Source organism: Ornithodoros turicata, chromosome 6 (genome assembly GCF_037126465.1).
Source record: "Ornithodoros turicata isolate Travis chromosome 6, ASM3712646v1, whole genome shotgun sequence".
NCBI lineage: Eukaryota > Metazoa > Arthropoda > Arachnida > Ixodida > Argasidae > Ornithodoros > Ornithodoros turicata.
Genome location: NC_088206.1, coordinates 60,546,286 through 60,569,585, shown reverse-complemented (window position 1 = coordinate 60,569,585; position 23,300 = coordinate 60,546,286). Strand labels below are relative to the sequence as shown.

General features: G+C 44.0%; 1 protein-coding gene across 2 annotated transcripts in view; it reads right to left on the bottom strand.

The window, feature by feature from the left end:
* The window catches only part of LOC135396872 (serine/threonine-protein kinase MRCK alpha-like), a 79,606-nt gene that overhangs the window by 28,535 nt on the left and 27,771 nt on the right, over nucleotides 1–23,300 (bottom strand). Inside the window, exons 2-10 of one of the 2 annotated variants that reach the window (XM_064628077.1) lie at nucleotides 7,927–8,018; nucleotides 7,229–7,312; nucleotides 6,781–6,876; nucleotides 5,049–5,291; nucleotides 4,128–4,184; nucleotides 3,880–4,023; nucleotides 3,653–3,821; nucleotides 1,591–1,673; nucleotides 1,342–1,404 (exon numbers count right to left, since the gene is read on the bottom strand). In XM_064628077.1, coding sequence (XP_064484147.1) covers nucleotides 1,342–1,404; nucleotides 1,591–1,673; nucleotides 3,653–3,821; nucleotides 3,880–4,023; nucleotides 4,128–4,184; nucleotides 5,049–5,291; nucleotides 6,781–6,876; nucleotides 7,229–7,312; nucleotides 7,927–8,018 — 1,031 coding nt within the window. The remainder of the gene's footprint in view (nucleotides 1–1,341; nucleotides 1,405–1,590; nucleotides 1,674–3,652; nucleotides 3,822–3,879; nucleotides 4,024–4,127; nucleotides 4,185–5,048; nucleotides 5,292–6,780; nucleotides 6,877–7,228; nucleotides 7,313–7,926; nucleotides 8,019–23,300) is intronic. The other variant, XM_064628078.1, reaches the window with a different exon arrangement.

Here is a 23,300-nt window from a genome sequence, read left to right as displayed (position 1 = left end):
GAAAAGCTCAAGGCCCCAATTTTCCAGGACATTGGAGGGCGCGCCTGTAGAATCGGGGGACCGAACGAAATTTGGAAGTCTCCCGGATAAACTGGGAGAGTTGGCAGGTATGCACATGTGTATTGTTAAACAACTGAGAATTTTATAGGATATTAACAAACAGCCTGCGGGTGGAATATTGTCAAGCAGAGTACGGAGGCGCCATGGCATAGTACTCCAGTAAACCTTGAGAAGGTGGGATTAAAGCACAATATAGTACAGGATGTTTCACCAAAAATGGCCCAAGTTTTTAAAAAAAGTGGTTCATCACACAGCAGAAACACAAACTGCATAGTGTTACCAGTGGTGTGAGGATACTAAAACTATTTCTTGTTTTGCAATTAATTAATTAGTGGAATTAATTAGTCTTCTTATTTTCTTTTTTTTTTAAGGATTAGAGCCAAAATGTCAATGAGAAAGTTGTAGAGGGCAATACAACGACACGAAACCCATTAATTGCAACTTTGTACCTCTGACGGATCCTTTTTAGCCCAGCTCCAAAGGCTAACTTTCGGGTTTGCAAAAAACCGATGTGGGGCCTCTCGCAGATGCTTGAGGAGCCAATGTCAAGCCCAAATGTCAAGCCAAAATGTCAATGAGAACTGTGACTAGTCTTCGTTCGATAACAGGACGCTCGAGAGCGCTGTGACCCGGTGCTCCTCGCCGGGTCTGCGACAGGTCCCGCGTCTGTTTTTTGCAAACCCGAAAGTTAGACGCGGGACCTGTCGCAGACCCGCGAGGAGCACCGGGTCACAGCGCTCTCGAGCGTCCTGTTATCAAACGAAGGCTAGTCACAGTTCTCATTGACATTTGGGCTTGACATTTTGGCTTGACATTGCCTCCTCAAGCATCTGCGAGAGGCCCCATATTGGTTTTTTGCAAACTCGAAAGTTAGTCTTTAGAGCCAGGAAAAAAAAGAAGGTTCCGTTAGAGGTACAAAGACGCAATCAATGGGTTTTCTTGTCGTCGTATCATCCGCTACAACTTTCCCATTGACATTTTGGCTCTGATCGTTAAAATAAAAAAAAATGACTACTGAATTAATTTCACTTAATTAATTACAAAACAAGAAATAGTTTCAGTATCCTCACACCACTGGTAATACTACGTAGTCCATCTTTTTAGTGTGCGAAGAACCTTTTTTTTTTTTAGCTTTCGCTCATTTTTTGTGAAACACCCTGTACACAGCTGCATTATTAACATGATACGGTTAAGCTGTTGTTTGCTCTCTACTGAAGTGGGTAAGGGTGTTATACTCTGTGCTCAGACTACATGCAACACTGCATTGCATGCCCGCCTTACCAGTCGACGGTAAAGGCGTCCCAATGGACCGTTGGGGTTAAATGAGAACGGCATTGCGCAGTACTGTGATGAGAGAAGAGCAAAAAAACAAAAGGCAGGAGAAAAAGTTAAATGGCCTACGAAACAGAAACAAAAAGGAAACAGTAGGGGCAGGATGAAAGGAAGTGCCAGACACTATTGAAAACTTTTTTAGACAGATGCAAGATCCATCCGTTAGAGGCAATAATGAGAAGAAACACAAAGACTCACCGGCTGTTTAAAATCTGTGTCGTCCACGTCAAAATTCGATGTGTCCGTTGGACTACTCACTTCCGGAATGTAAGGTGCTTGGCCTGAGTGCACATAACAGCTTATTTAAACAGCTTGCAAAACAAAATGGTTACAAAGCAAAAGAGCTGGTGAATATGATCGTCAGTTTCAAAGGCCTTGAAAAAGAAAACACAACAGGCACTACGTGTAGTATGTGTTTGTTGTGACACACTTTTGCTTGTATCGCCTGTATGTGTACGTCATATGTGTGTATGTGTTTTTTTTGTTTTTTTTTAAAGCCACATAACATGTAAACAACATAGAGGGCCTCATAAGGTCTGAGGTCCTTATGAGAGGGGAACAAGTAACAAATTATTCTATTCAAAGCAAAGTCCAAGCAAGTAATGACTTAAAGCAGGTAATTTTGAATCAGCCATTTTCAGTACCTTGCAGTAAGAAGAGCCAATACATTAGAAGAACAGTGAAGTGACCTACAATCCCTTGTCAAAAACCAGCTGCACTGAAGCATGTGAGTATCGTGACATTCAGCGTGACACGTATTCTCCATGAAACACAAATAATGAGCGAGGTAGTTATCATAAAATGCCTCAGCTAAAGAGGTGGAAGAGCACGTTAAATTCTTAAGCAAGAGATGATCCTGCTCTCATTCTTGTGATGTAATTCTACTGCACTTATGCATTTAGTTAGGTCATGATGTGTGTGAAGGGAAAGCACATTTCACACACGTAAAGACCAAACGTGTCTTATGCTCTCTGATTATATGTTACACTTGTACTTCTTCTGTAAAAACGTTATGAAGCAATCTAACATTAAGCCACAATCAACAATTGAAAACAGATTACATTTTCTGGGGTCCTTCAATATATTTTCCCCATAAAATTCAGCATGAGATAAGTATCAGCACAGGGTTTTTTTTTTTTTTTCTTTACAGAATGTTTATAAAAAACTATGAGAGCAGCATGGATGTTGTTTTTGCAGTTGAGTTCTACAGCCAGGTGGACATCCTCTGGAAGAGAGTATGTAACTACAAGATGACTAATTGCCTGAAATTCATTAATTACCTCTTTAATTAGGAAATTTCGGGCAAAATCGAGATAGCAGATTGAGAGGCTATCCTCGTTGAATGCCATTCCAGGTTTAAAAAATCCTGAAACATGCACGTGCGTTCAAATATCCATCCCCGAATTTTCCGAAAAGGCGCGCTGAGGGACGCATCACCTTCGTCGACGGAGGCTTATCTGGGCCGGAAAGAGGGTTTATATGGCCAGCTGAGCAGCACCTACTCCAATCATCTACGTCGCTTCAAATCACATGTCCCGCTGACGTGAAATGAGCGCTGTACTCCCCGCGTTCCTGGTAGCCCTGGTTTCGGCTCATTTGCATTTCAAAATTAGGGGGTTTTTAACGCACGTGTGTGTTTCAGGGTCTGTTAAATGTGAAGTGGCTTGTAACTAGGATAGTCTCTCAATCTGATATCTTGCTTTTGCCTGAAATCCCCTAATTAAAAATTAGGGGATTTTTAATTAAGGTATTGTTAATTAAGTTAATTAAGGAATTGTAGGTAATTTAGTCATCTTGTAGTTGCACACTTTCTTCGAGATGATGTCCAACTTGCCTTAGAACTCAACTGCAAAAACGACATCTATGCTGCTCTCATAGTTTTCTTATAAAAATTCTGAGAAGGCTAACAAAAAAAAACACACCCTGTATTAAGTCACAAGCAAACAACTAATAATGAAGAGACCGACGTGTCCTCAAGTAGCTACTCTACAGATGTGTTTTTGCTACATTAAACGAACTAATATGATGCCGGTGTATATCACACCGTGTATATCACAAATTTAAAATGTTAGGGACTGATGGACAAAAACATGCACCACAGATGCAAAGGTTCTGTCTGCAATACGTGTGCTTGTACTAGTGCCTAATGCACATACTATGGTAATCGACTAAAATTGCATCTTGTTTCAACCAAAGAAAGGGTAATGTAATAATACCTAATCATTTCCAAATACTACAATGAAGTAAAATAAATACTTACTGTCCCGGATGTGGTCCCAGTCAACACCTCGGAACCAGGGATGATTTTTGAAGTCGCCCAAGCCGCTCTGGCCCAAGCGGCAGTCTGCACCGCATATGAGGCGCCGCATCAGATCCTTCGCCTCTTCGGACACATTTGAGTCTGGGTCGTCCGGAAGGTCGAAACAATTCTGCACAGGCAACACTGTAAACATCTCTGCTGAGATCAAAACTCACAACATGCCCTACCCTATGGTTCATGATCTTGCCGTACGTCTCGACCAAAGACTCCGCATAAAAGGGTGTCTCTCCATAGAGCATCTCGTACATGCACACACCTAAAGACCACCAGTCGCACTCCGGGCCGTACCTGCCCTGTTCGTCTTCCATGGCCTGTTGGTGCATAAAATGATGAGAGAACAACATGAAGACTATGGGTGGAGTCCCACACAATATCAAGCTCAATAGTTTTCAAAAAGGAGAGAAAGATTGCTCACCCTCAATATTTCGGGAGATATGTAGTCGGGAGTCCCAACCGTCACATTGGACTGTACCTGCAATTTCAAATTCTTTGTGAAATTCCAGCGTTTAGATCAAATTGAGTCTCGACAAAAAGTGATGAAGTGCTTTTTTATGTTCATAGACGTGTGCTGCTTTACTAGCAAAAACTTGAATCCAGATGGAACTGGTAGATGTTCACTACACTACTGTTATGAAGCTTCCAAAATAAAGTCATTGCAACCGTTTAATTGCTCCAAGTAATGGAATACAAAAAACTTTGTACGTCAATTATGACCCCCATTCGACTAATTGATGACTGACCTCTTTGATGCAGAAACTAATATACTTTCACAATGCAGAGTGTGCTGTATGACATGTAAATGGTGTTTTTACCTGCACTCAAGCACAGCATCCCTTTGTTGAATTCCATACAACCGTTTTCTAGTTTGTTTTCCTTTTTTTTCAACACAGTACAAATGTCTTCTGGCAATGTAACAATGACAACTTGCGGCTACGCAAGACGACAATGATCAGTTGGCTGTGCTCTACAAATGAATATGTTTACTGCCACACTTGTTTCCAGCACAAAAAGGGTTCTGTACAAATGATTCCCCATACGCAGAAAGGAACTAATGAGAAATTGCAGTTAACTTGTTAGGGGTTTAGGGGTTAACTTGAGTGAGTGTTTTGATGACTGGACAATGTATGACGTGCAGTACAAGCATAAGTCAAGTCAAAAGCAAGTAAAAAAAAGAGTAACGCTATATTATCTTTCTACTGTTTCATAAAGATGCACTACTTTCATTATTGGTGAAAATGTGATGTTTCCCAACCAATTCCGCCACACGACACCCTCCACCACCATCTTTATCTTTATATCTTTATCTCCATAGAGATTACCAAATGCAAGAACTCACTGTGCCATCATCACAGAGCCTGAGGCAAGAGCCAAAATCAGCCAGGCGAATGTGGCCATTGGCATCCAGAAGGACATTGTCTGGCTTGATGTCACGGTGCACGTAATGAAGAGAATGAATCGAGTCGATGGCGAGGATCATCTCCACGATGTAGAAGCGTGCCATTTCTTCTGGAAACTTGTCCTCAAATTTGCTCAGGAGTGTCAGCAGGTCTCCACCACAGTAGTAGTCCATCACCAGGTACTGCACGTATTAATGTTCCTCATGAGCATAAGCAGGATTGTTAAGCAACTGAGTGGACGTACAGCTCCCGTCAACCTTAATAACAACACTGAAAAAAATACGGTCTCATTTCTGAGCGCGATAACAGTCACCCTGGCGGACAAAATCCTCGCGTTTAACCAACAGAATAATTTTGTTCAATTAAGATTTCCTCATGGCCCCCAAGTGTTGCTGTAATCACGCTCGGACACGATACTGTATTTTTTTCGGTGTTGTTATTAAGGTTGACGGGAGCTGTACATAGATACTTTTTGTGTACCTTGAGTGAAATATTGGATACATTTTTACAGAGGTACTTTTATCTGTAACTCAGTTTCGTTAAGTAGCTCTTACTCTTTCTTGAAGTATTTTTTTCTAATTAGAAAAAAAAAAGAGACAGAGACATGAGCGACAACATGAGCAAAGTCTGTAATTCTCAAATACAACACTGGGTTGCCAAGCAGTGCTGCAGTGAAGCAGTTATTTTCCTCGGGGTGTCTCGTCAGCACAAGTCTTCGAACCCGCATGATGGAGAAGAATTTTCAAATGACTGTGCTCCTTTGTGCAAACAGAAGGCATGCAAGTGAAAAAAAATGTTAAGAAGGAAAGCAAACAACTGAGGTCAGTTGCTGGTTTGTTAATGTGTGCTATCCAATCAGTATCCAGTCTATTGTCTTGGAATAAAGGTATTTAATGGTTCATACCTGGGGTGTGTGCAGAATCCATAAAAGAAAAGAAAAGAAAGAATGAAAAACATTATGTGTTAACACATCATGTGACCCAAGGTAATCTGCTTTATTAATAGTAATGAAAGTAATAACCGCTCGCTAAATCAACCCAATCGAAAAGTATCTGTAAAAATATTGAGTGCATTTTCTTCCACGGAGTATCTGTAACTGTAACTCAGATACGTTTTGAAAGTAACTTAGCATATGTACATGTCATATACACTGATATAAGTGGGTACGTGACTTAAGTGATGTGCAAGTGTGAATATCCAGCATACGGGTGCACAGAATACACCAGAACACACAGAAAAATGTTTATGCGAAAGCCACAGCTTCAATTCATATTGCGAGCGATGTTGTGAACGACATATACAGTAATGCACATTGGTACACGACACGTAACATTCAGAAGAATAGAGATGTGGGCATTTGTATAAATTAAAAACGAGTCAATGACACAGACACAAGACACAAGCTCTAACGTGAGTTGATAGCATGTTCTTGTCAGTGCCTTTTTGTCCCCTGGCAGTAAATAAGGCAACAAAGCGAAAGATCAGTGGTACAGGAGGCTTCAAGCAAATGTTCTGGTCATCAGAAAAATCATAATTTATATTCAAATAATAATAATAATCCAGTAAAATTACGTGGTGCATCATATGGGCAATATTGTGTGCGACAACAGTATAATGTGACAAAAAATTTATAGAATTTGTTGATACATTTGCAAAACATGCATAACTCACCAAGTTGGTGTCGTCCTGGAATGAGTAATGTAGGTTTGTGATCCACCGCTTGTCTCCAAAAACGAGGACATCGCGCTCTTCTTGGAAACAGGCGGTCTGCAAAGAGACCGACAGTCAACATGAAAGTCTCTCTCATCTACACGCACAACATCTTGCAGCCACCCAACCTCAGTATTAACCTCATTACTACTAAGTGAATAGTGAACAAGTGAAATATGGCAATCGTCGAAAAAGCCAGACAGCTGCAGGAATCGAGCCACATTAACGGCCCGAGTGCACCGCCTGCTTGGCTTTTTCAACGACATTCGAGACATAAATGACCACACCATCGACAAGGATCCTCCAATCGTGAGAGAATATTTCCGCAGCGCTCTCTAAAACATTTCGTTTAGTGTGGAGAAAAGTACAGGAACGTTTTGTAATCTCCATAATGTAATGTGTGACATACCTCAGCTCTTTTGAGCATCTCCCACTTGTTGAGGGTCTTCATTGCATACACTTTACCCGTGTTTTTTTCTTTCACCACAGCCACCTATGAAAGGATCATAAACGTTCCATCAGAAATTACTCATCCGTGATTATGAGCATATCGAACGTCTGGGAGACTCCTGGAAAGATTAACCACAATTTGGCCAATACTAGCCAATTGAAAACAAAAATCTGAGAGAGCTTAGCGCCACTTTGAACTATGTGACTTGCTCCTTCCCTGAAATCATGTACTAACAGTGGCCGTTTGAGGCGTGTAGTATTACAGGTTTGTGTGTCCTACTATTATATTACTTACTATTATATTACTCACTATTATTGCACCGTTAATGATTGCAAACACATTTTTTGATATCATGCAGAAGCTATCGCCAGTTACATATATTTATGCAAACACGAGCCCCCCAAGACCTTGCGTGAAGGCTCCTGCATTATATTTACTGCAGAGAAATTTCAATTTCCAAACGCGGTCAGTAATATGACAATGGTGGTCCAGGAATTTGGAGCCCTCCCACAGAGTACGCACATATTCCAAGCAACACACAATTTAATCATAATTCTGAAACAAGGTGTTTAATAACAGTATGCACTTTAAATATACATTTTAAATACATTTTAAATGCTGTGTTTTGAATACAGCGTGCAACACAGTATCCTTACCTCTCCAAAAGCACCACGACCAATTACTTTCAGCACGTCAAAGTCTTCTTTCGTTAGCCTAAGGACCTTTATACGCTGCACTACTGGCTTTACTGCAAAGAGAAAAAGGAAAGACGCAAGATGTCAGCCCTTGCTGCGATACAAGACATAAAATTCATGTTGCAACCCATTCATTATGCTGCTTGTGTACACACGTGAAATAGAAAGGTTGAATGAAAAGTAATGCCTTCGTGAGTACTGCGTGTGCCCGGATAGAAATATTTTTGCTGAAATAATTGTCAGAATTTGCCATTTTAGATACATACTCTCATACCTCAACAGAGTCATCAGATGAGAGAACACACTTATGCTACAAATGCACAACGGCTTTTTTATTTTTCTTGAGGGGAACTCTCCATCCTCTGTTTCAGTAACAGCCATCACAACCCCTTCGTTGGGTACACACTGACTGACAGATACACATTGATTGACATGCTGACACACATGCCCACTGATTTATACACACTGGGGTGCTATGGGAACGTTATCTGAGGACGAGGAGGATTTCACTCCCATTTTCCCTCTCCCATTTGGCCGTCCAAAGGCACGCGTTCGGAAGGTTGAACCCCTAAACTCCTTTCTTGGTAAAGTCACCTGTTCCATATTATTCCATTAATTCCATTAATATTAATTTAATATTATTTATTTTCTTTTCCCCCTCTGTCTCTTGCCAACGACATCTACAGATAGACTGATTTGCTCCCTTTCAAATGAGACAAGTTCCATCTTCTCCACATACCAATAGATCTGGCCTTTAAAAGACGAGGGGGGCTGATGTATTGTAATTTTATGCAAAGCAGATCCTCGGCTTGGCCGCGAACCTCCCACTGGGAAACCGGGACACATACCACACAGCGCAGACTGTCAACGTGTTTCGCTATGATACGTATAAATGGAACACTTTTACAAACAGTTGCATGCCTTCTGCATACAAATTGGTTTTAACAGATGAGATATGCTGCACAGCCTTGGCCTTCTGAGACAAAATCGTATTGGTGAAGTTTGTCTATTAGAGAAGTGGTTTTGCATCGAATGAGAGTTGGAAATGTTGAGAAATTGACCTTATGAGGAAGAACTCATTGCAACTTGGCATTGAAAATGTGCTTTGACATTGCCAGAAAGAAAAAAAGATCTATTCACATGATTTTCTCTCTTCGAGATCATGTAACTAGAAGATAACTAATTACATAAAATTCATTACTTAGCTCTTTCACTAGGAAATTTTTGGGGAAAGCGAGATAGCACAATGGGAGACAATCCCTGTTGAAAGCCATTCCATTTTTAAAAGTACCTAAACGCACACGGGCGTTGAAATATCCACTGCCGAATTTTGATATCCAAATGAGCTCAAAACCGCGGCGAGCAGGAACGCATCACCTTCGGCGACGGACGCTTATCTGTGCCGGAAACCGGCTGATCGGGTCAGCAGATCAGCACCTGCTCTAATCACCTCCATCACTCCAAAGCACGCGGCCATCTGACGTGGAACGAGCGCTGTGCTCCCTGCGCTCCCGGTCGTCGCGGTTTCGGTTTCGGCTCGTTCGGTGTCGGCGCGTCTCAGGGTGTTCTTTCATTTTTATTTTTTATGGCTTAAAATGGCTTTCAAAGAGGGTTGTCTCCTGTTCTGCTATCTCGCTTTTGGCCAGAATTCCCTAATTAAAGAGTTAATTATTTTCTTTTAGTTACACGCTTCCTTCGATTGGATATCCGCCTGGCCGTATAACTCAACTGCAAAAACGCCATCGATGCTGCTCTCGTTGCTCTTTAATAAAAAGAAATCTGTAAAGGATTAAAAACAAAAAACAAAAAAAGGGCGCCCTGTATATCCAACCGCATCGTGCTAGGCGGTAATACAGGGCATATGCCTGATTCCGATATCGGCCCCAAAAAGCGTGACTCACGCACTTGCTATAATACTCCATCGTCCGCTTCAAAAGGCAGCGCCCAGAACGCGTCATATCAACAGCGCCAGCTTGCGCACCGGTCCATTCTTTTTTTCTCTTGGCGTGCACTAGCTGCACCTGTGTGCATTCCTGTGCCGACGTTATCGCAAAAATGAAAGCGGTTCGATCTCCAACCCGTTATATTGTTGTTTTGTTGTGAAAAGCACGAAAAATTAAGATGGCTATCGTCTCTGCGATGCGTTTGCCCTGTTGTCTGCGTCGGCTCCGCTGTGGGTGATGATGCTTTGGAATCTCGACAGTTCCATTGCAATTCCCATTTTGTGTGTGTGTGTGTGTGTGCTTCGGTCGATAAGAATAACCAAGCTTTTGACTTCTTCTTCTTCTTCTTTAAGTAAGCCCTGGAGTTCATGACGTTTCAGGTGCCGTTTTTTCGTAAAAGCAAAGAGAGAGAGAGAGAAACTGACGAAAAGCAAAAAGTCCGAAACGCCAGCAGATACGGGTGTTACTCAACCTCTACGTAATTCCATCACCCCGTTGAGATGAAAATCCCGTGCAAATCTCTACGACTTCGCATTTTTTCAAGACTTATTGACGTTATCGCCGCGATTGTAAATTTTCGAAAAAGGGCAAAAGGCCGGGAAGTCGCCCAGACGACTACAGACAACAACGATAGTTTTTAAGACTACTTGGCAGCGATCAGTGATTTATCCGGCCCGCCCCTCAAATGTCTGGTGACATCCCCTTGCCTTCAGAGCGCCCCCGAGGAAAAAAAAAAGGGGGGGGGGAGAGAGAATTTGTTATTCCAGCTTTGGACAATGTTACATGCTGGGGGCAATAATACATGCAACTGTTACAGCGTAACTACAATAATGACCCCTCCCCCATTTTTTTTTTTTTAACACTCCCCTAGCTTAGATTCTAAGTTCTAGATTAACCACTTTTCGTTGGTGTGCTAGCAGACCCCCCACGCCCCCCTTCTCTCCTCCTATTAGTATTCGTTTTTCTTCTTTCCAGCTCAGTTGTTACAGTTTTACATGTTGGACGCGTATTGCGTAATCACCATTAGAACAAAGTGTTGCTGAGGTATATGTGCGTAGTTGCGTTTGTACGCTGGTGATTGGCGTCCGTATCACACATTTCTCTTAGGTGGGCCTGGATGTACGTTCTGATGCTTGGAGTAAAAGTATTGCTAATTCTATGCATTACTAGTTGGGGACAGCCTGGGGTAACCCAACGTCAGCTAAAACAGAAATAAACAGCAAAAGAGTTGGAGACTTTTGTTTGAGACAAATTGACGCCATCGTCTGCAGTGCCAGGAGACCAGGCAATGACACTGCCAGGCTCCAAGATAAACAAACCGAAACCAAAACCTTGACATCTCAGTCGGCAGCCACCAGATGGCAAAGGCAGCATTGACAAAAGCGATAGCACGTGCGAGCCAAAATTAAACCGGGTCAACGACACCGGATCCAGAGGTCGCTTCTGCTGGGCCGCCCTTATTATTATAATGATTGCTATTTAGAAATCACTGGCCAAAGCACTGGCCGCTTTTGGAAGGCGGTCCGCAAAGTAAAGCAGACGATAAGAAGCGGTCAAGCGCGCTGAGCTACAGGGGGACGAGAAATATGGTGAGCAATATGCTGCAACAGTCCATGAATCAAACGCTTTGCAACGAAAGCATACAGAAACCAACGCCGAACCCTTAATCAATAAAGTCGATCACAGGCAGGCCCGTGGTAAGGAGAAATAGTAGCAAAATGAAAATTCAGCCATTACGCAAACTGCGATCCGAAATCGATATACCAAACTCATACAACGCAAATCATGGTACAGTGATAACTGTACACTTTGTACAAGAGAGGCAAAAGAGACACGATTGCTCATCGAATCCTACGTACGATGACGTCACAGGCGATGAGGCGGTCATCTTGGGTGGAGCGCATCATTATGATCTCGCGATAGACGCTTTCAGTCAAATAGGTTTTCGAACCCTGGCTCACGCCTGACACCCCCCTCCGGGGAAAGAAATACGTGCCTTAAAAAAGCGGGATGAGTAACGCTAATCGATTTGGAGACACCAACATGAAATCGTAATGGACAAGGGAGTTTCCATGTGGGCCTCTTTCCTGCTGCAAAAGCTTCGCATCGCCTTTGAGCAATATGATACGGATACAAGGAGGTTGAAAAAAAAAAAAAAAGCAGGTTGTAAGTTTGACCAGAATAGTCTACAGCTTGCTGTATGGAACGGCTGATACGTCATTTCAACAGGCATATTTCACACGCGTACTTTGGCCTTTCTTTCTTCGGGAACCCTCCCCACGCGTTGATATTAACACTTCTTTGTAACCCACACGGCCATTTTATATTTGAACGAAACTCATTGAAATGCATTGCATCTATACTCTTAAAGAATGAACTTCACGGCATAGCACGCTCCTAGCGTCATCCCGAGTGACGTCGTTCTTTCCACTGATTTGCTGAACACGGGGGGGGGGGGGGGCGTACGCCATTTTCGTTGCATTTTGCGGTTAATCAGTGCCACAAAAATGGCGTACCCCCCCCCCCCCCCGTTTTCATCAAATGAAGGGAGAGGACGTTGTCACTCGGGGTGACGGTTGTCAAGGAGCGTGCTATGCGGTGAAGCTCTGTTTTTAGAGTGCACGGGAAGGAGACGGGTAGGCAGGTGAAGCCAACTTTAAGGCGATGTGCCCATATAATATGCTGGGACTTCGCTCTTGCTTTAAGTGACGTTTCTGTGACCAATTGGCACAAATGCAACGTGCCATAAAAAAGGCCATAAAGAACTCAAATTTTCCGCAAACCTGGAGAGATGTCGTTCGGAATACGGTATTTTCCGGTGTATAACGCGCACCCCTAAAAACGTGCCGAATTTTAAAAAAGTTCCATGTATAACGCGCATCGCAATGTTGCTATAAGCTTTTGTGCTGCCACCACCATACGCAATAAACCAAGGCGGTGTATAATATATGCATAAGCTTTATTTGAAACATATTCAGTTTCGCGTCCCTTCTCAATCACACCAGCCTTCTGAAATGAATTCAGGATTATTGACCGCTCAGCAGCATCATTATTTTTTTTTATGAAGTCCAGCGCCCTTTCGCCGGCTTTGTCAACTGACCCTAAGAGATGTGTGAGAAACTCACAGCACACCCTGGAAGAGGTTAGAATTTGTGCGACACCGACCAGAAAAGGAACTCTGTAGGAAAATATTTCCACGTATAACGCGCAGGACCTCTTCAGAACACATTTTTTACTGTATAACGCGCGCGTTATACACCAGAAAATACGGTAATTGCTGCCTAGGGCCGTACTGTGTGGTGAAGTCCCATTTTTAGAGTGCAGGCAGCGATGTACTCAATCCTTTTAAAAAAAGCAAACATCAGCTACCCTCTGCCGCGCCCATTATGCCTTCACATGCGATGGACGACGAAAAACAAAGAGATAAATGAACCCATATGTAGAACGCGTGATGCAAGAGGGCCCAGTTTCAGATGTTTCAAGTTCTATTTCTGCCATATTCCGTCAATCTTTGACAAGCAATCTTTGCGAAGCACGTACGTGGAAACCCGCGCGCAGCGGGGGACCCTGTCAAACCGTTTCGCCTTCCGTCCCACACAAGCAGAAACGCCGTGGGACAGGATGAGTCGATATGCGCGAGACTTAAGATTACGGTTTATTTATTTATCGTTTATACGTGAGAGATATAAAGACGCGATGCACAAGGAATTGAGAACCCGGTAAAACCCGGTATCGACCCGAAACCCTTGCGGTCCTTCAACTTGTCGTTCTTGGTAAACCGTCGGAAAGGTGAATCGTGATATCAGCAAAGGGAGCTGTTTGTGATTATCCTATTTGTCCTCCTTTTATAATTCCGTCCCGCAGGAGTCAAAGGCAAGCTTTTGTGGAGCTCGGGCAAGTGTTTAAATACCGCGGTCATTCACTGCACTAGTTCCGAGCGGAAATATAAAGATTCTTGTTTCTCGTCCCAGTGTCACAGCAGTGGCTTGTTTCGTATGCCTTTCGTTTCATCCGAAAATTCCCCGACGCCATATCAAACAGAGATCGTAGCGCCCGATTTCTCCCCGAATTCTCGTGTGTAAATATAGCACCCGATTTTTCCCCCACCGTATTTAAAAACTCATAAAACCCGAAAAGGAAGAACCATACGTAAGCTGGACTTCGAAACTTAGTAGAATCCCGGAGGTTCAGAAAATACTACTTTGCTTCAAGATTGAGTTGGACGGAGTCAGGAAATATTTTGGGGTCAACTGGATGGATTGAATACTACTGGTTCGCTACCTTTTACCGGCAACATTCGGAACGCGACACACTGGGTACGGCCTGCGCTATTTGTCCGACCTTCTCAACTGTCAAATGATTATTCCGGGAGTGTAAGCAGCGACGACGACAGTCCTCAAAATGTTCGTGAAGACCATCGACCATCACAGCTGCGTGTAATCATATCCCAGGGTGCAACGCAGTATAGCTGAACGCCTATATAGTGAAGTTGGTCGAACAATTTATCGTTCAACAGCGAAGAGGTGGTACCTGAATCGTGAAAGCTGTTTGTTTTTTGTTTTTTTACATGGGCAGCGATTGATCCCCCGAATCTTTACTGTATTCATTTATATTCTGTGTTTTTCGCGTAAAACTGAATGATGGGAAAAAAATATCTGCCTATGTTCTTAGTTCTTAGGCGTTTTTCAGCCAAAACCGTTAAGGCCGAACCTTGCCGTCATAAATCAGGAACAACGAAACGGATATGAACCCCGTTCCTTTTATGTTGATGTTGAGCCACTTTTCATCCCCCGAGATGAAATTTTTGAGAGATGAAAGTTTAGGCGCTTGCCGTTCCAAGGGTTATTCTTGCGGAGCGGAAGAAATACCATTCTTTATCTTTGGTACAATATGAAAACGCAACCCACTCGCACCGCCATCTTTCCTATTTCCAAACGTATTCCTTTTCTGCTTAATGCGCGCGTTCTATTTTTCTTTTCTTTTTCTTTTCGGCTCCGTACTCGCGTGGCGCCTATCATAAGCCGAGACTCCATTCAGAGAGAGACTATTTATACATTTCCCGTCTGCCGGAGTCAAAGAAACCTTCCACTCCCTGGCGCTACTACTACTGGACTCCCGTTCAAAGCGGCAGTAAACAGAAGGAACAGAGCCAACACCAAGTGTCTCGGACTCTGTAATCCAGCTCCATCCTCCTTCTTTTCAAAAGGCTGCTCCCTGCTACGCAGGACAGGTTACTGACTGAGCCGCAAAGTATCTTTTTACACCTTTCGGCAGTATATGTCTCGTCCTATACGACATGCACCACTGCGGCGTAAGCTTCACATAAGATGGAAGGGTGCTGGTTTGTAAAAAAACCCTTCTACATGTATTCTAAAACACCATTTCAAATGGGATGCAGAAAACACCACTTTTCAATGGGGGTGGGGGCGTATTCCATAAAAAAAAGAAAAACGGAAGAACAGTGTGTCAGATGAGTGTTCGGCAAACACATTTTTTCAGGTGAAGACATGGAAGGTACTTGTTCTGAGGCAGGAACATAAAGGTTCCCAGGCAAGTCGTCGGAAAGCGAATGCCAGCGTGGTGGAATTGGTCAAGGCGCTCGATCGTTAATCGAGAGACGCCTGATTCAAATCTGGGCCCTGCCTAGCTTTTTTTTTTCTCGATAACTGCCATATTTCAACTGTTCATATCAACCTTTTTCAGCACTGTTCTTATCCCTTCCAGATGGTTGGTTTCGTTTGCAAAGGAAGAAAATGATGGAGAGGTTGTCACCACTCCGCAGGGTTGTAATCGAACCTGTCAACATACCCCGTACTGCCAACTGTAGGACGGGACAAGCGTAAGGTTCCCGCATCGCGCTTCAAAAATAAAGCGCCACCTGTGGCAAAGCAAGGGATTATGGGAACTTGGAGTGCCTCAGAGCATTACGAGATGGCCAGACGGAGGTAGAAGAAGAACAACGACACTCCCGGTGTGAAAGCAGCAGCGTATAGCGTATAACCGTGGTATAGCCGGGGTAAACCATAACCGAAGCAGACGACAGAGCAGTGTCCCTCAAAGTTCCCATACTGCTTTGCGCCGCGCGCTTGGTGGTGCGCGCATCTTTTTGAAATCGTCTCGTTTCAAATCGTCATTGTCTCGGGTTTCGTCCTCTTCGCGGTCAATAGCGCCTGATTTCACCCCGAATTAAATGTTCTAAAATAGCACCCGATTTCGGGCCCTAATAGGCCCAGTCAGGCCGTAATAATATGCACGGTGTGCCAATGTAGTCCGCGGACCCTTGAAAACCTGATAACTCACCCTTCGTCCTCTTGGGATTTTCCACGGATCATCAATTGAATCTCAGACGTATAGGGTGCGATCGAGGTACAATTCGAAACGCTTTTTTTTTTTATAGTGGAGAAAATGAGCGGTGTGCATTCTGGGTGTGTGCGCACCGACGACGGCGACCCCCCGCGTTCGTTTGTCTCGCCATCGCTTCCTCGGTGGGAGGTCGCGCTCTTTTTGTCTTTCACACAAACACCGACAGTTACATTTGCATTCGTGTTCAACGCGAGAGGGGTACACCGGTTACTGGTACCTTCTAATACTTTCTCCCCAACGCAATCCTTCGTAAAGATAGCGCTCGTATGGCGCATGAAAAGACGTCAGCTATGTGCACGTAAATTAAAATATTATTTTATGTTTTATACTGATAATATAGATATATTTTGTAAGAACGGGGGCGCAATTTCATTTACCCAATAAACGAGTCGAATATGGAGGACCCAAACAGAGGCAACGCGAGGGAGTCCTCGAACAGGGGTTCCCAACCTAAAATACTAACACTTTATTCGTTTTGTGTGAAAAAAAGAAAAAAAAAGAAAAATTTAATTCGAAAAATGCGAGTTGCGATCCCAAATACTGTTGTTGAATTTATGTTAGGCTTTGCTTGGATACGCTTGTATAGTTTAGGTAGCCCACGCTATTTCTGGAACGTAGCGTGTGTCAGCGAAAACAGAAATTTGGTTCTGGGCATGCGCAGTGACGGTGCCCAATTGAATTGGGTTCCCCAAAGCGCTTGGGTAGCCTATTCTGAAGCTCTCTGTCGCCTCTCTCTCAAAACGTTACTTTTGACAGGCTCCCTGAAAACGAGCCTCATCGAGAAGGAAAAGTAGACAATAATAGGAGAAAACATGCAGGTTAAGCTACTCAGTCACGCTTTTTTTTTTTCAGAGCTTATGTTTTTTACTTTCTACATAAAACTAATCTGTGCATTAACATGGAATGAGCGGATGAAATTTTTACCAACCCAAATTTTCTTCGACAATCTTGGTTCTTTTATTATCCCATCCTGCATCAACCACTCCGTCTATATGGGGCGCGAACGAATGAGAGTCATGAGCGGACAAGAAAGGCATCACAGCACCTTGTCTTCTGGGGGGGGGGGGGGGGGTATATTTATTAGCACAAAGAAAGAAAGAAGGAGGAAAGGTCAGCCAAACGACATATCGGCTTGCTATTCCGCAAAAAAAAAAGAAGAAAAAGAAAGGAAACAAAAAAATTAAATAGAAAGAAAAGGAAAGGAAAGAACAGGTAAATAACGGAGTAAACTAATAAATGGTGAAGGCAAGATGAGACATGCGCTTCCTCTGCTATTATGTATTTTACGCGGTGTGAAAACAATGCCTTCTTCGCTCGCAACGAAGAGCACGTGCCACGCGCGTAGCGCTTGGGACGGGACTAAATAGTATTGTACTACGTGCTGACCTGACGGCAGGCCGTGTAGCGAAAGGTCAAAAGAACACATATTCACAACATGCGTACGAGTGCACGACAAAATTACGGTTCCGTGACATTTCATCGAACATCATTTCGTCGAAAAATGTTTCATTGAACGCCGTTTCATCGAATCGGTGGCCGCTGCTTCAAAGTGTGAAATACGTAAAAGGCTCTCCTCACCTAACATTGGTCAGGCGTCGATAAAATGGGCGGACACCCAACATTACGTGCGCCCTGCACTGATCTGTACATGTCTTTTTTTCAATATGTTATGTCATCATATATTTGTTGACGTTTCTTCGCCAATCTACGTTCTTTTTTCTTTCTTTTTTCTTTGTGTGTGTGTGCACGTACATGGCCTGCTTCGGAGACTTTGTATTCATCTATGCACACATAACGGACGGGAGCCATTGTGATGTACGAAATTGACCAACCGTGTACACACACACACAACCACAACCGATAAACCGCTTCACACGACACGGTCGAACATCAACCGAGGGGGAAAGCAAGCAGTAAAAGAGGCCATTGTGCATTTCCCTCGCCTTGTTCACGTTAATTCTCGGCCTTATTAAAAACCGGCGTATGCATACAGAGGCGGCCGTTGAATATAGGCCACATTTTGTAGTCTCCCACACGGGACCGGTTGGACGTAGTGTAGTCGGACGGTCCCAAGTGGCGTCACGCTAAACTGCGCACGCCTTCCCACTCTGGTCCAGCCACCGTCCAATTTGTTACCCGTGAAAAGGCGCATTCAAGACGGTCCTCGCTTCGGTACTGTTTGACAGGGTCACCAGGTCTACGCTGATCGAAGAGATACAGAGTGAACAAATAAAAGCTCGACCCCGGCCGACCTCGCCCCCATTTTTGATGCTCGTATGCCCTTGTTTTTGGAAATATGCGCGTCCGTACGGGTTAGCAGAAAGGAAGTAGCATAGTACAACCCCGTGTCTCGTCTTGTGTCACGGGACACAAGAATGGACCATTCTCACAACGTTTCTGCGCATGCTCCGTGACTCTGACGGCGCCGAAGAAGGTTCCCTACATATTCAATAGATGGCGCCAATATGTCTGGCCGGCTGCGCCTTGGCGAGCGCCGATCGTGTTTCACTGGACAGCCGCTAGGGCACGACGCGAGTGTGAAAAAGGTCCACTGTCTTGTGTCCCTCCATGTGCGCCAGAGCTCTGGCTTCTTCCGATCTTCAACGGATTTCGTCCACCAGCTTCCCTGCATCCATGCCATTTTACCAGTCATAAGAAACCAAGCAGCGGTGCTGAACCGCGCACTCTTTCTTTTCATACAGCGCCTCTCTGAAGGAAATGAGACGGGTGACATGAGAGGAGGGTGAGTCGTGCTACACGCCCGTTAGATACCAGTACACACTACCGCGTCTAAGGAATATAAGGGAGATGAACAAGAGGAGAGAAAAGAGAAAAGACATATTACCAGCGAAGCAATCTGACCGAGTCAAAAGATGATAGAGCCTGAAAGGGTCTGGAGCACCAGGGCTAGTGAAAACAAAAGACGATGCGGTACAAGAGAACACGAAAAGGCCTTTTCGGCCCTGATTGACTTTCTCTGTCTCTCCCTTCTTCCGAAAGTGATTTATGAACGTCGCTTTCTTCTCATGGTTCATCAATTTACAGACGCGGACGAGCGAGATCGTTGCTTACGTCTCACTTACAGTCAATGAAGGAGAAAAAAAAAAGAGTAATGTTAGTCAATTTCGGGAATAAATCCACGAAAGTTGAGCGACCATTGGTGCTGGGGAGTAAATTTCAAGGTCAGGGGACCAACATGAGGAGTAATTGCAATCTGGACGACAAGCAGCACCGATTACTTGGAGCCCCTGGGTATTTACTCCCCAAGCACTGCTAATAGTCGCTAAACCTCCCGCATTTACCTCGCAACCTCGCGTGCATTTAGTCCCGAAAGGAACTAATGATTTGTGCAATGCATCTAGTCCTGTAAAGGACTAAAGTTACTCCTGGTTTTCTCAGAGCGTACGCTGCAGGATAGAAGAACAGAATGACACACTCACCGTGTATTCGCACGAGCAACATTCCCCAAAATACCCCAACGAAACAAGCTATTCCGTGGCAGACGACAGGAAAAGATTGTCGTCTGCTAAATGCGCGGTACACCATTCCCGATGTACTGGCACCATGTGAACGCCAAGAAGATTCCGTTCACCTCTATCATTTTTCTCAGGCTCATCGAAAACACGAGTCCTCTACCACTCAATGATCCGACGGGTTCTCGTTGGCCGACCACCACTTATCCAGATGAGGCCGTTTCGGACACGCGGAGGGATCGTTAGGTCTAATTCCGTCCCAACTACGGTTCTCAAAAGGGGAAACACACTTCACGAGATGCGTGTAGTAAACGCTGCTTCCAAAAACGAGGATGCTAAAAATGGCTTCTTTCGTCTGGATGTTCGCGTCTCTTTCCAGTGGCGGGCACGGCTTGTCAAAAGGCGAGCAGACGACACGGCGCAGTCAAAGTCCCGGATGTTATACAGCGATGAGCATGCAGACACACGAGTCAGAAATGCAGTCTTTCAAATTGCGCAGCAGTCTAAGTCCAGGCTTTAGTTGTGAAAGAGACGATTAGTCGTTCCCACATTTGTGAAACCAGCATTTTCACGTCTTTCTTTTAAATATCCAATCCAATCCAGAGACAGTTCCCAAATGGCGCATCTATAGGTGCGTTTGCTTTATTTTATTTTTTTATTCAACCCAGGTAACACCCGCGTTATCCGGGACACGCCGTGAATGTTGATGTTGGCGAAAAAAATACTTCACTGTAAGAACTGTCGTCGTCCAAGTTTCCGAGTCAGAGAAGGACGTTCAAAGACGGACACGCTGATGCATTCCCGCTATTACGATTGGACTCGTCGAAAAACAAAAAGGACGAAGAACAAGCATATTAAGAGCCTCGTTGCGGGACCATTTCCTGCATGTCGTATCTTCCAAATTCATAGCACGTGTATACGATGGCGATTACGTAGCATCAGGCACTAAGTGCTTCCAATTTGCAACAACCCATCATTTGAGCTACCGTCCACGCCCCTCCGGAGCTTTGCTTTAGGGTTAATATACAGAAATGAATGTCGACCCATAAAAAACGATCTGGGTTCTGCCTAACTCTTCTATCCAGGTCAAGTGAAGAAGCATCGGAACGTATCAAACTTTTTTTCTTCTTCTTCCGCTGACGGGTCTGCCTCCCACATGCCTCGCAGCAAACGAAACAATGTCGCCTCGTTTCCGAGGAGCACGGAGAGCTGATGAAAGGTCAGGGTGGCACAGACGACGACTGCGAGATTGAAATACTGTTTACCTAGCGCAATCTCCAACAAGCTAACCATATTGCAATCATTTCATTTGAAGAGTGCGTATCCCATATTTGTACTGCGTGCAAAACCCTTCATGAAGCAGACTTTGGGAAGCGCAGAATTTAGAACAGGAAAGAAATATAACGAAATGAACTCCAGTGAACTTCAAGGCGTATGTTTTTTTTAAATTTCGTGTTAGTGCCGCGAAGCAACTGTGGCTATGTGCGGCGTACAGTAGTGGACAGATGGAGAGAGGACAGCAGGAAGCAGTGGGGGTCAGGGGGGTTAGTATGCGTCATGGGACGACTTCAAGCGGAACTGTGCCGACATTCGTCTGGAGAGTCTTCAGGAAAACCCAGGGAAAACCTCAGACAGCACAGCCGGTGGTAGGACTCGAACCCACCACCTCCCAGTCTCCAGCACGACATTTGCTACCGCCAACGAGCGGGACGCCATAACCCGCTTCATTCAATCAATGGTAATCAATCAATCAATAAATAAATAAATCACTTATTTCATTCATAATCAGTCATACAGCAACGATACATGCTATCATAATGTTTTACAGCTTACGAAATAAGATACAGCATTACATTACACTGGTATGACCCATCGTACAAAACAATGCTTTGAGGGACAGGACTATTCTTGGCGGAACTACTTGAATGGCTCTGCAGCCCACGGGAGTTATGCCGGCAACAGAGATACCTGTACATGTTCCGCAAAATTACGGCAAAATTTTTAACAATGTATAGTAAAGCTTGTTTGAGAGGCTTCATCGCTTGCCACAGTTTCAAAAAATAAAATATTAAAAAAAGGGGGGAGCTTCTTCTCCCTTTTCTTATACTACCTCAAATAGTAATTGCTCGTCATTTTAGTGCTCTAACCGTGAACCGTACTCCCCTAGCACTGCAAATAGTTCATAATCTTCGCAAATCGTCCCCAAATTGAATCACAAATCAATGGTCGGCGTACGTAAATATGAGCTCGACGGGAATAAGGTGGGACAACGCAATATATTTAAGCAACTTACTGCCTACATGGTAAGAAACAGCGGTTCCCTTTCGGAAAAAAATCGTTCCCTATGCATGAAAGATTTCATAACTTGGCGCGTCAGTTTAATAATAAAAAAAAACATTTTCATTTAAGCACATCGATTACGCAGAAAACGAATGCGATCCACCCTCGGAGTTCTCCTCGGAGTGTAAGAATGTTCTTCGTTCGTGTGTCGACATGTGTCGTCGTTTTTGCTTCTGCAAGTCCGTCAGCTTTACCCTGCACGCACGGTTAGACCCTCAGCGAATTCACATTGTGAGATGGATTCGTTTCAAATCGGAACATAGAGGAATACGTTTGTTTCAATTAAGTGTAATTCTGGGAGGTACGCCCCGTTATACGATCATCAGCAATTCCTTCTTCCTTCACGGGTTAAATACATCTTCCCCTACAGCATCCGAGCGACCCCCTTACCACGAACCTTATCATCGTAATCATCGAGAAACGTCTTGCCGACTTTATAACCTCGGGACAGCCCACGAAGGAAGGAAGGAAACTTTTAATACCTGGTATATAACACTGCGGTCGAGCAGCGACAAAAAAAAGAGGAGCAAGAGAAAACAAGCATCGCGCCACGGAAAAAGCAGCTCTTTTCCTTCTTTTTGCCCGACCGTTATCAGTATTTTTCTCAGTTACTCTTCCGGTGATTACGTGGATGTGGATCACCTTGCTTCGGGTTACGTTCGTCTGCTTTCTCGAAGAGCTTCCTTTAGATTATTACACTCTAACTCTATACATCGAGCCACGGCCAATACATTTTTTTTTTTTTAATGGTCCGGGCACCCCTTTGCGCCTATTTTACTTTTCTCGCACGACACACATGAGCTTTTGACAGGTTCTTTAACTGATGCCTCTTTTTTTGCAAAGACAGAATTAATTATGAACAGAATTTTGTAAGTTTTTTTTTTTTTTTCAATTGCGATGTGCTTTAGGTCAAGTGGGGCACCTCGTGGCCCCATTAGCGACCTCCTGGGACGTTGTCTTAATTAGTTTTTAGCTAATGAGCTTCTTAATTATGAAACCTAGAAGTTCGGCGAGATGACAAACATCTCAAGCCGTTAGGAGCGATCAGAGCACAGCTGAACTTTCTTTCTCGTGGGCATGGCGGCTCTCTACAGCTTTCCATGCCTATCCCCTTTTCGCACGCAGATAAGTGTATATACAAGCGTGGACACATGCGGTTTGGAGTAACCAGCGCCTCGGTTGCAGGGGGCCAACACCACCATAATTTTCTTCTCTG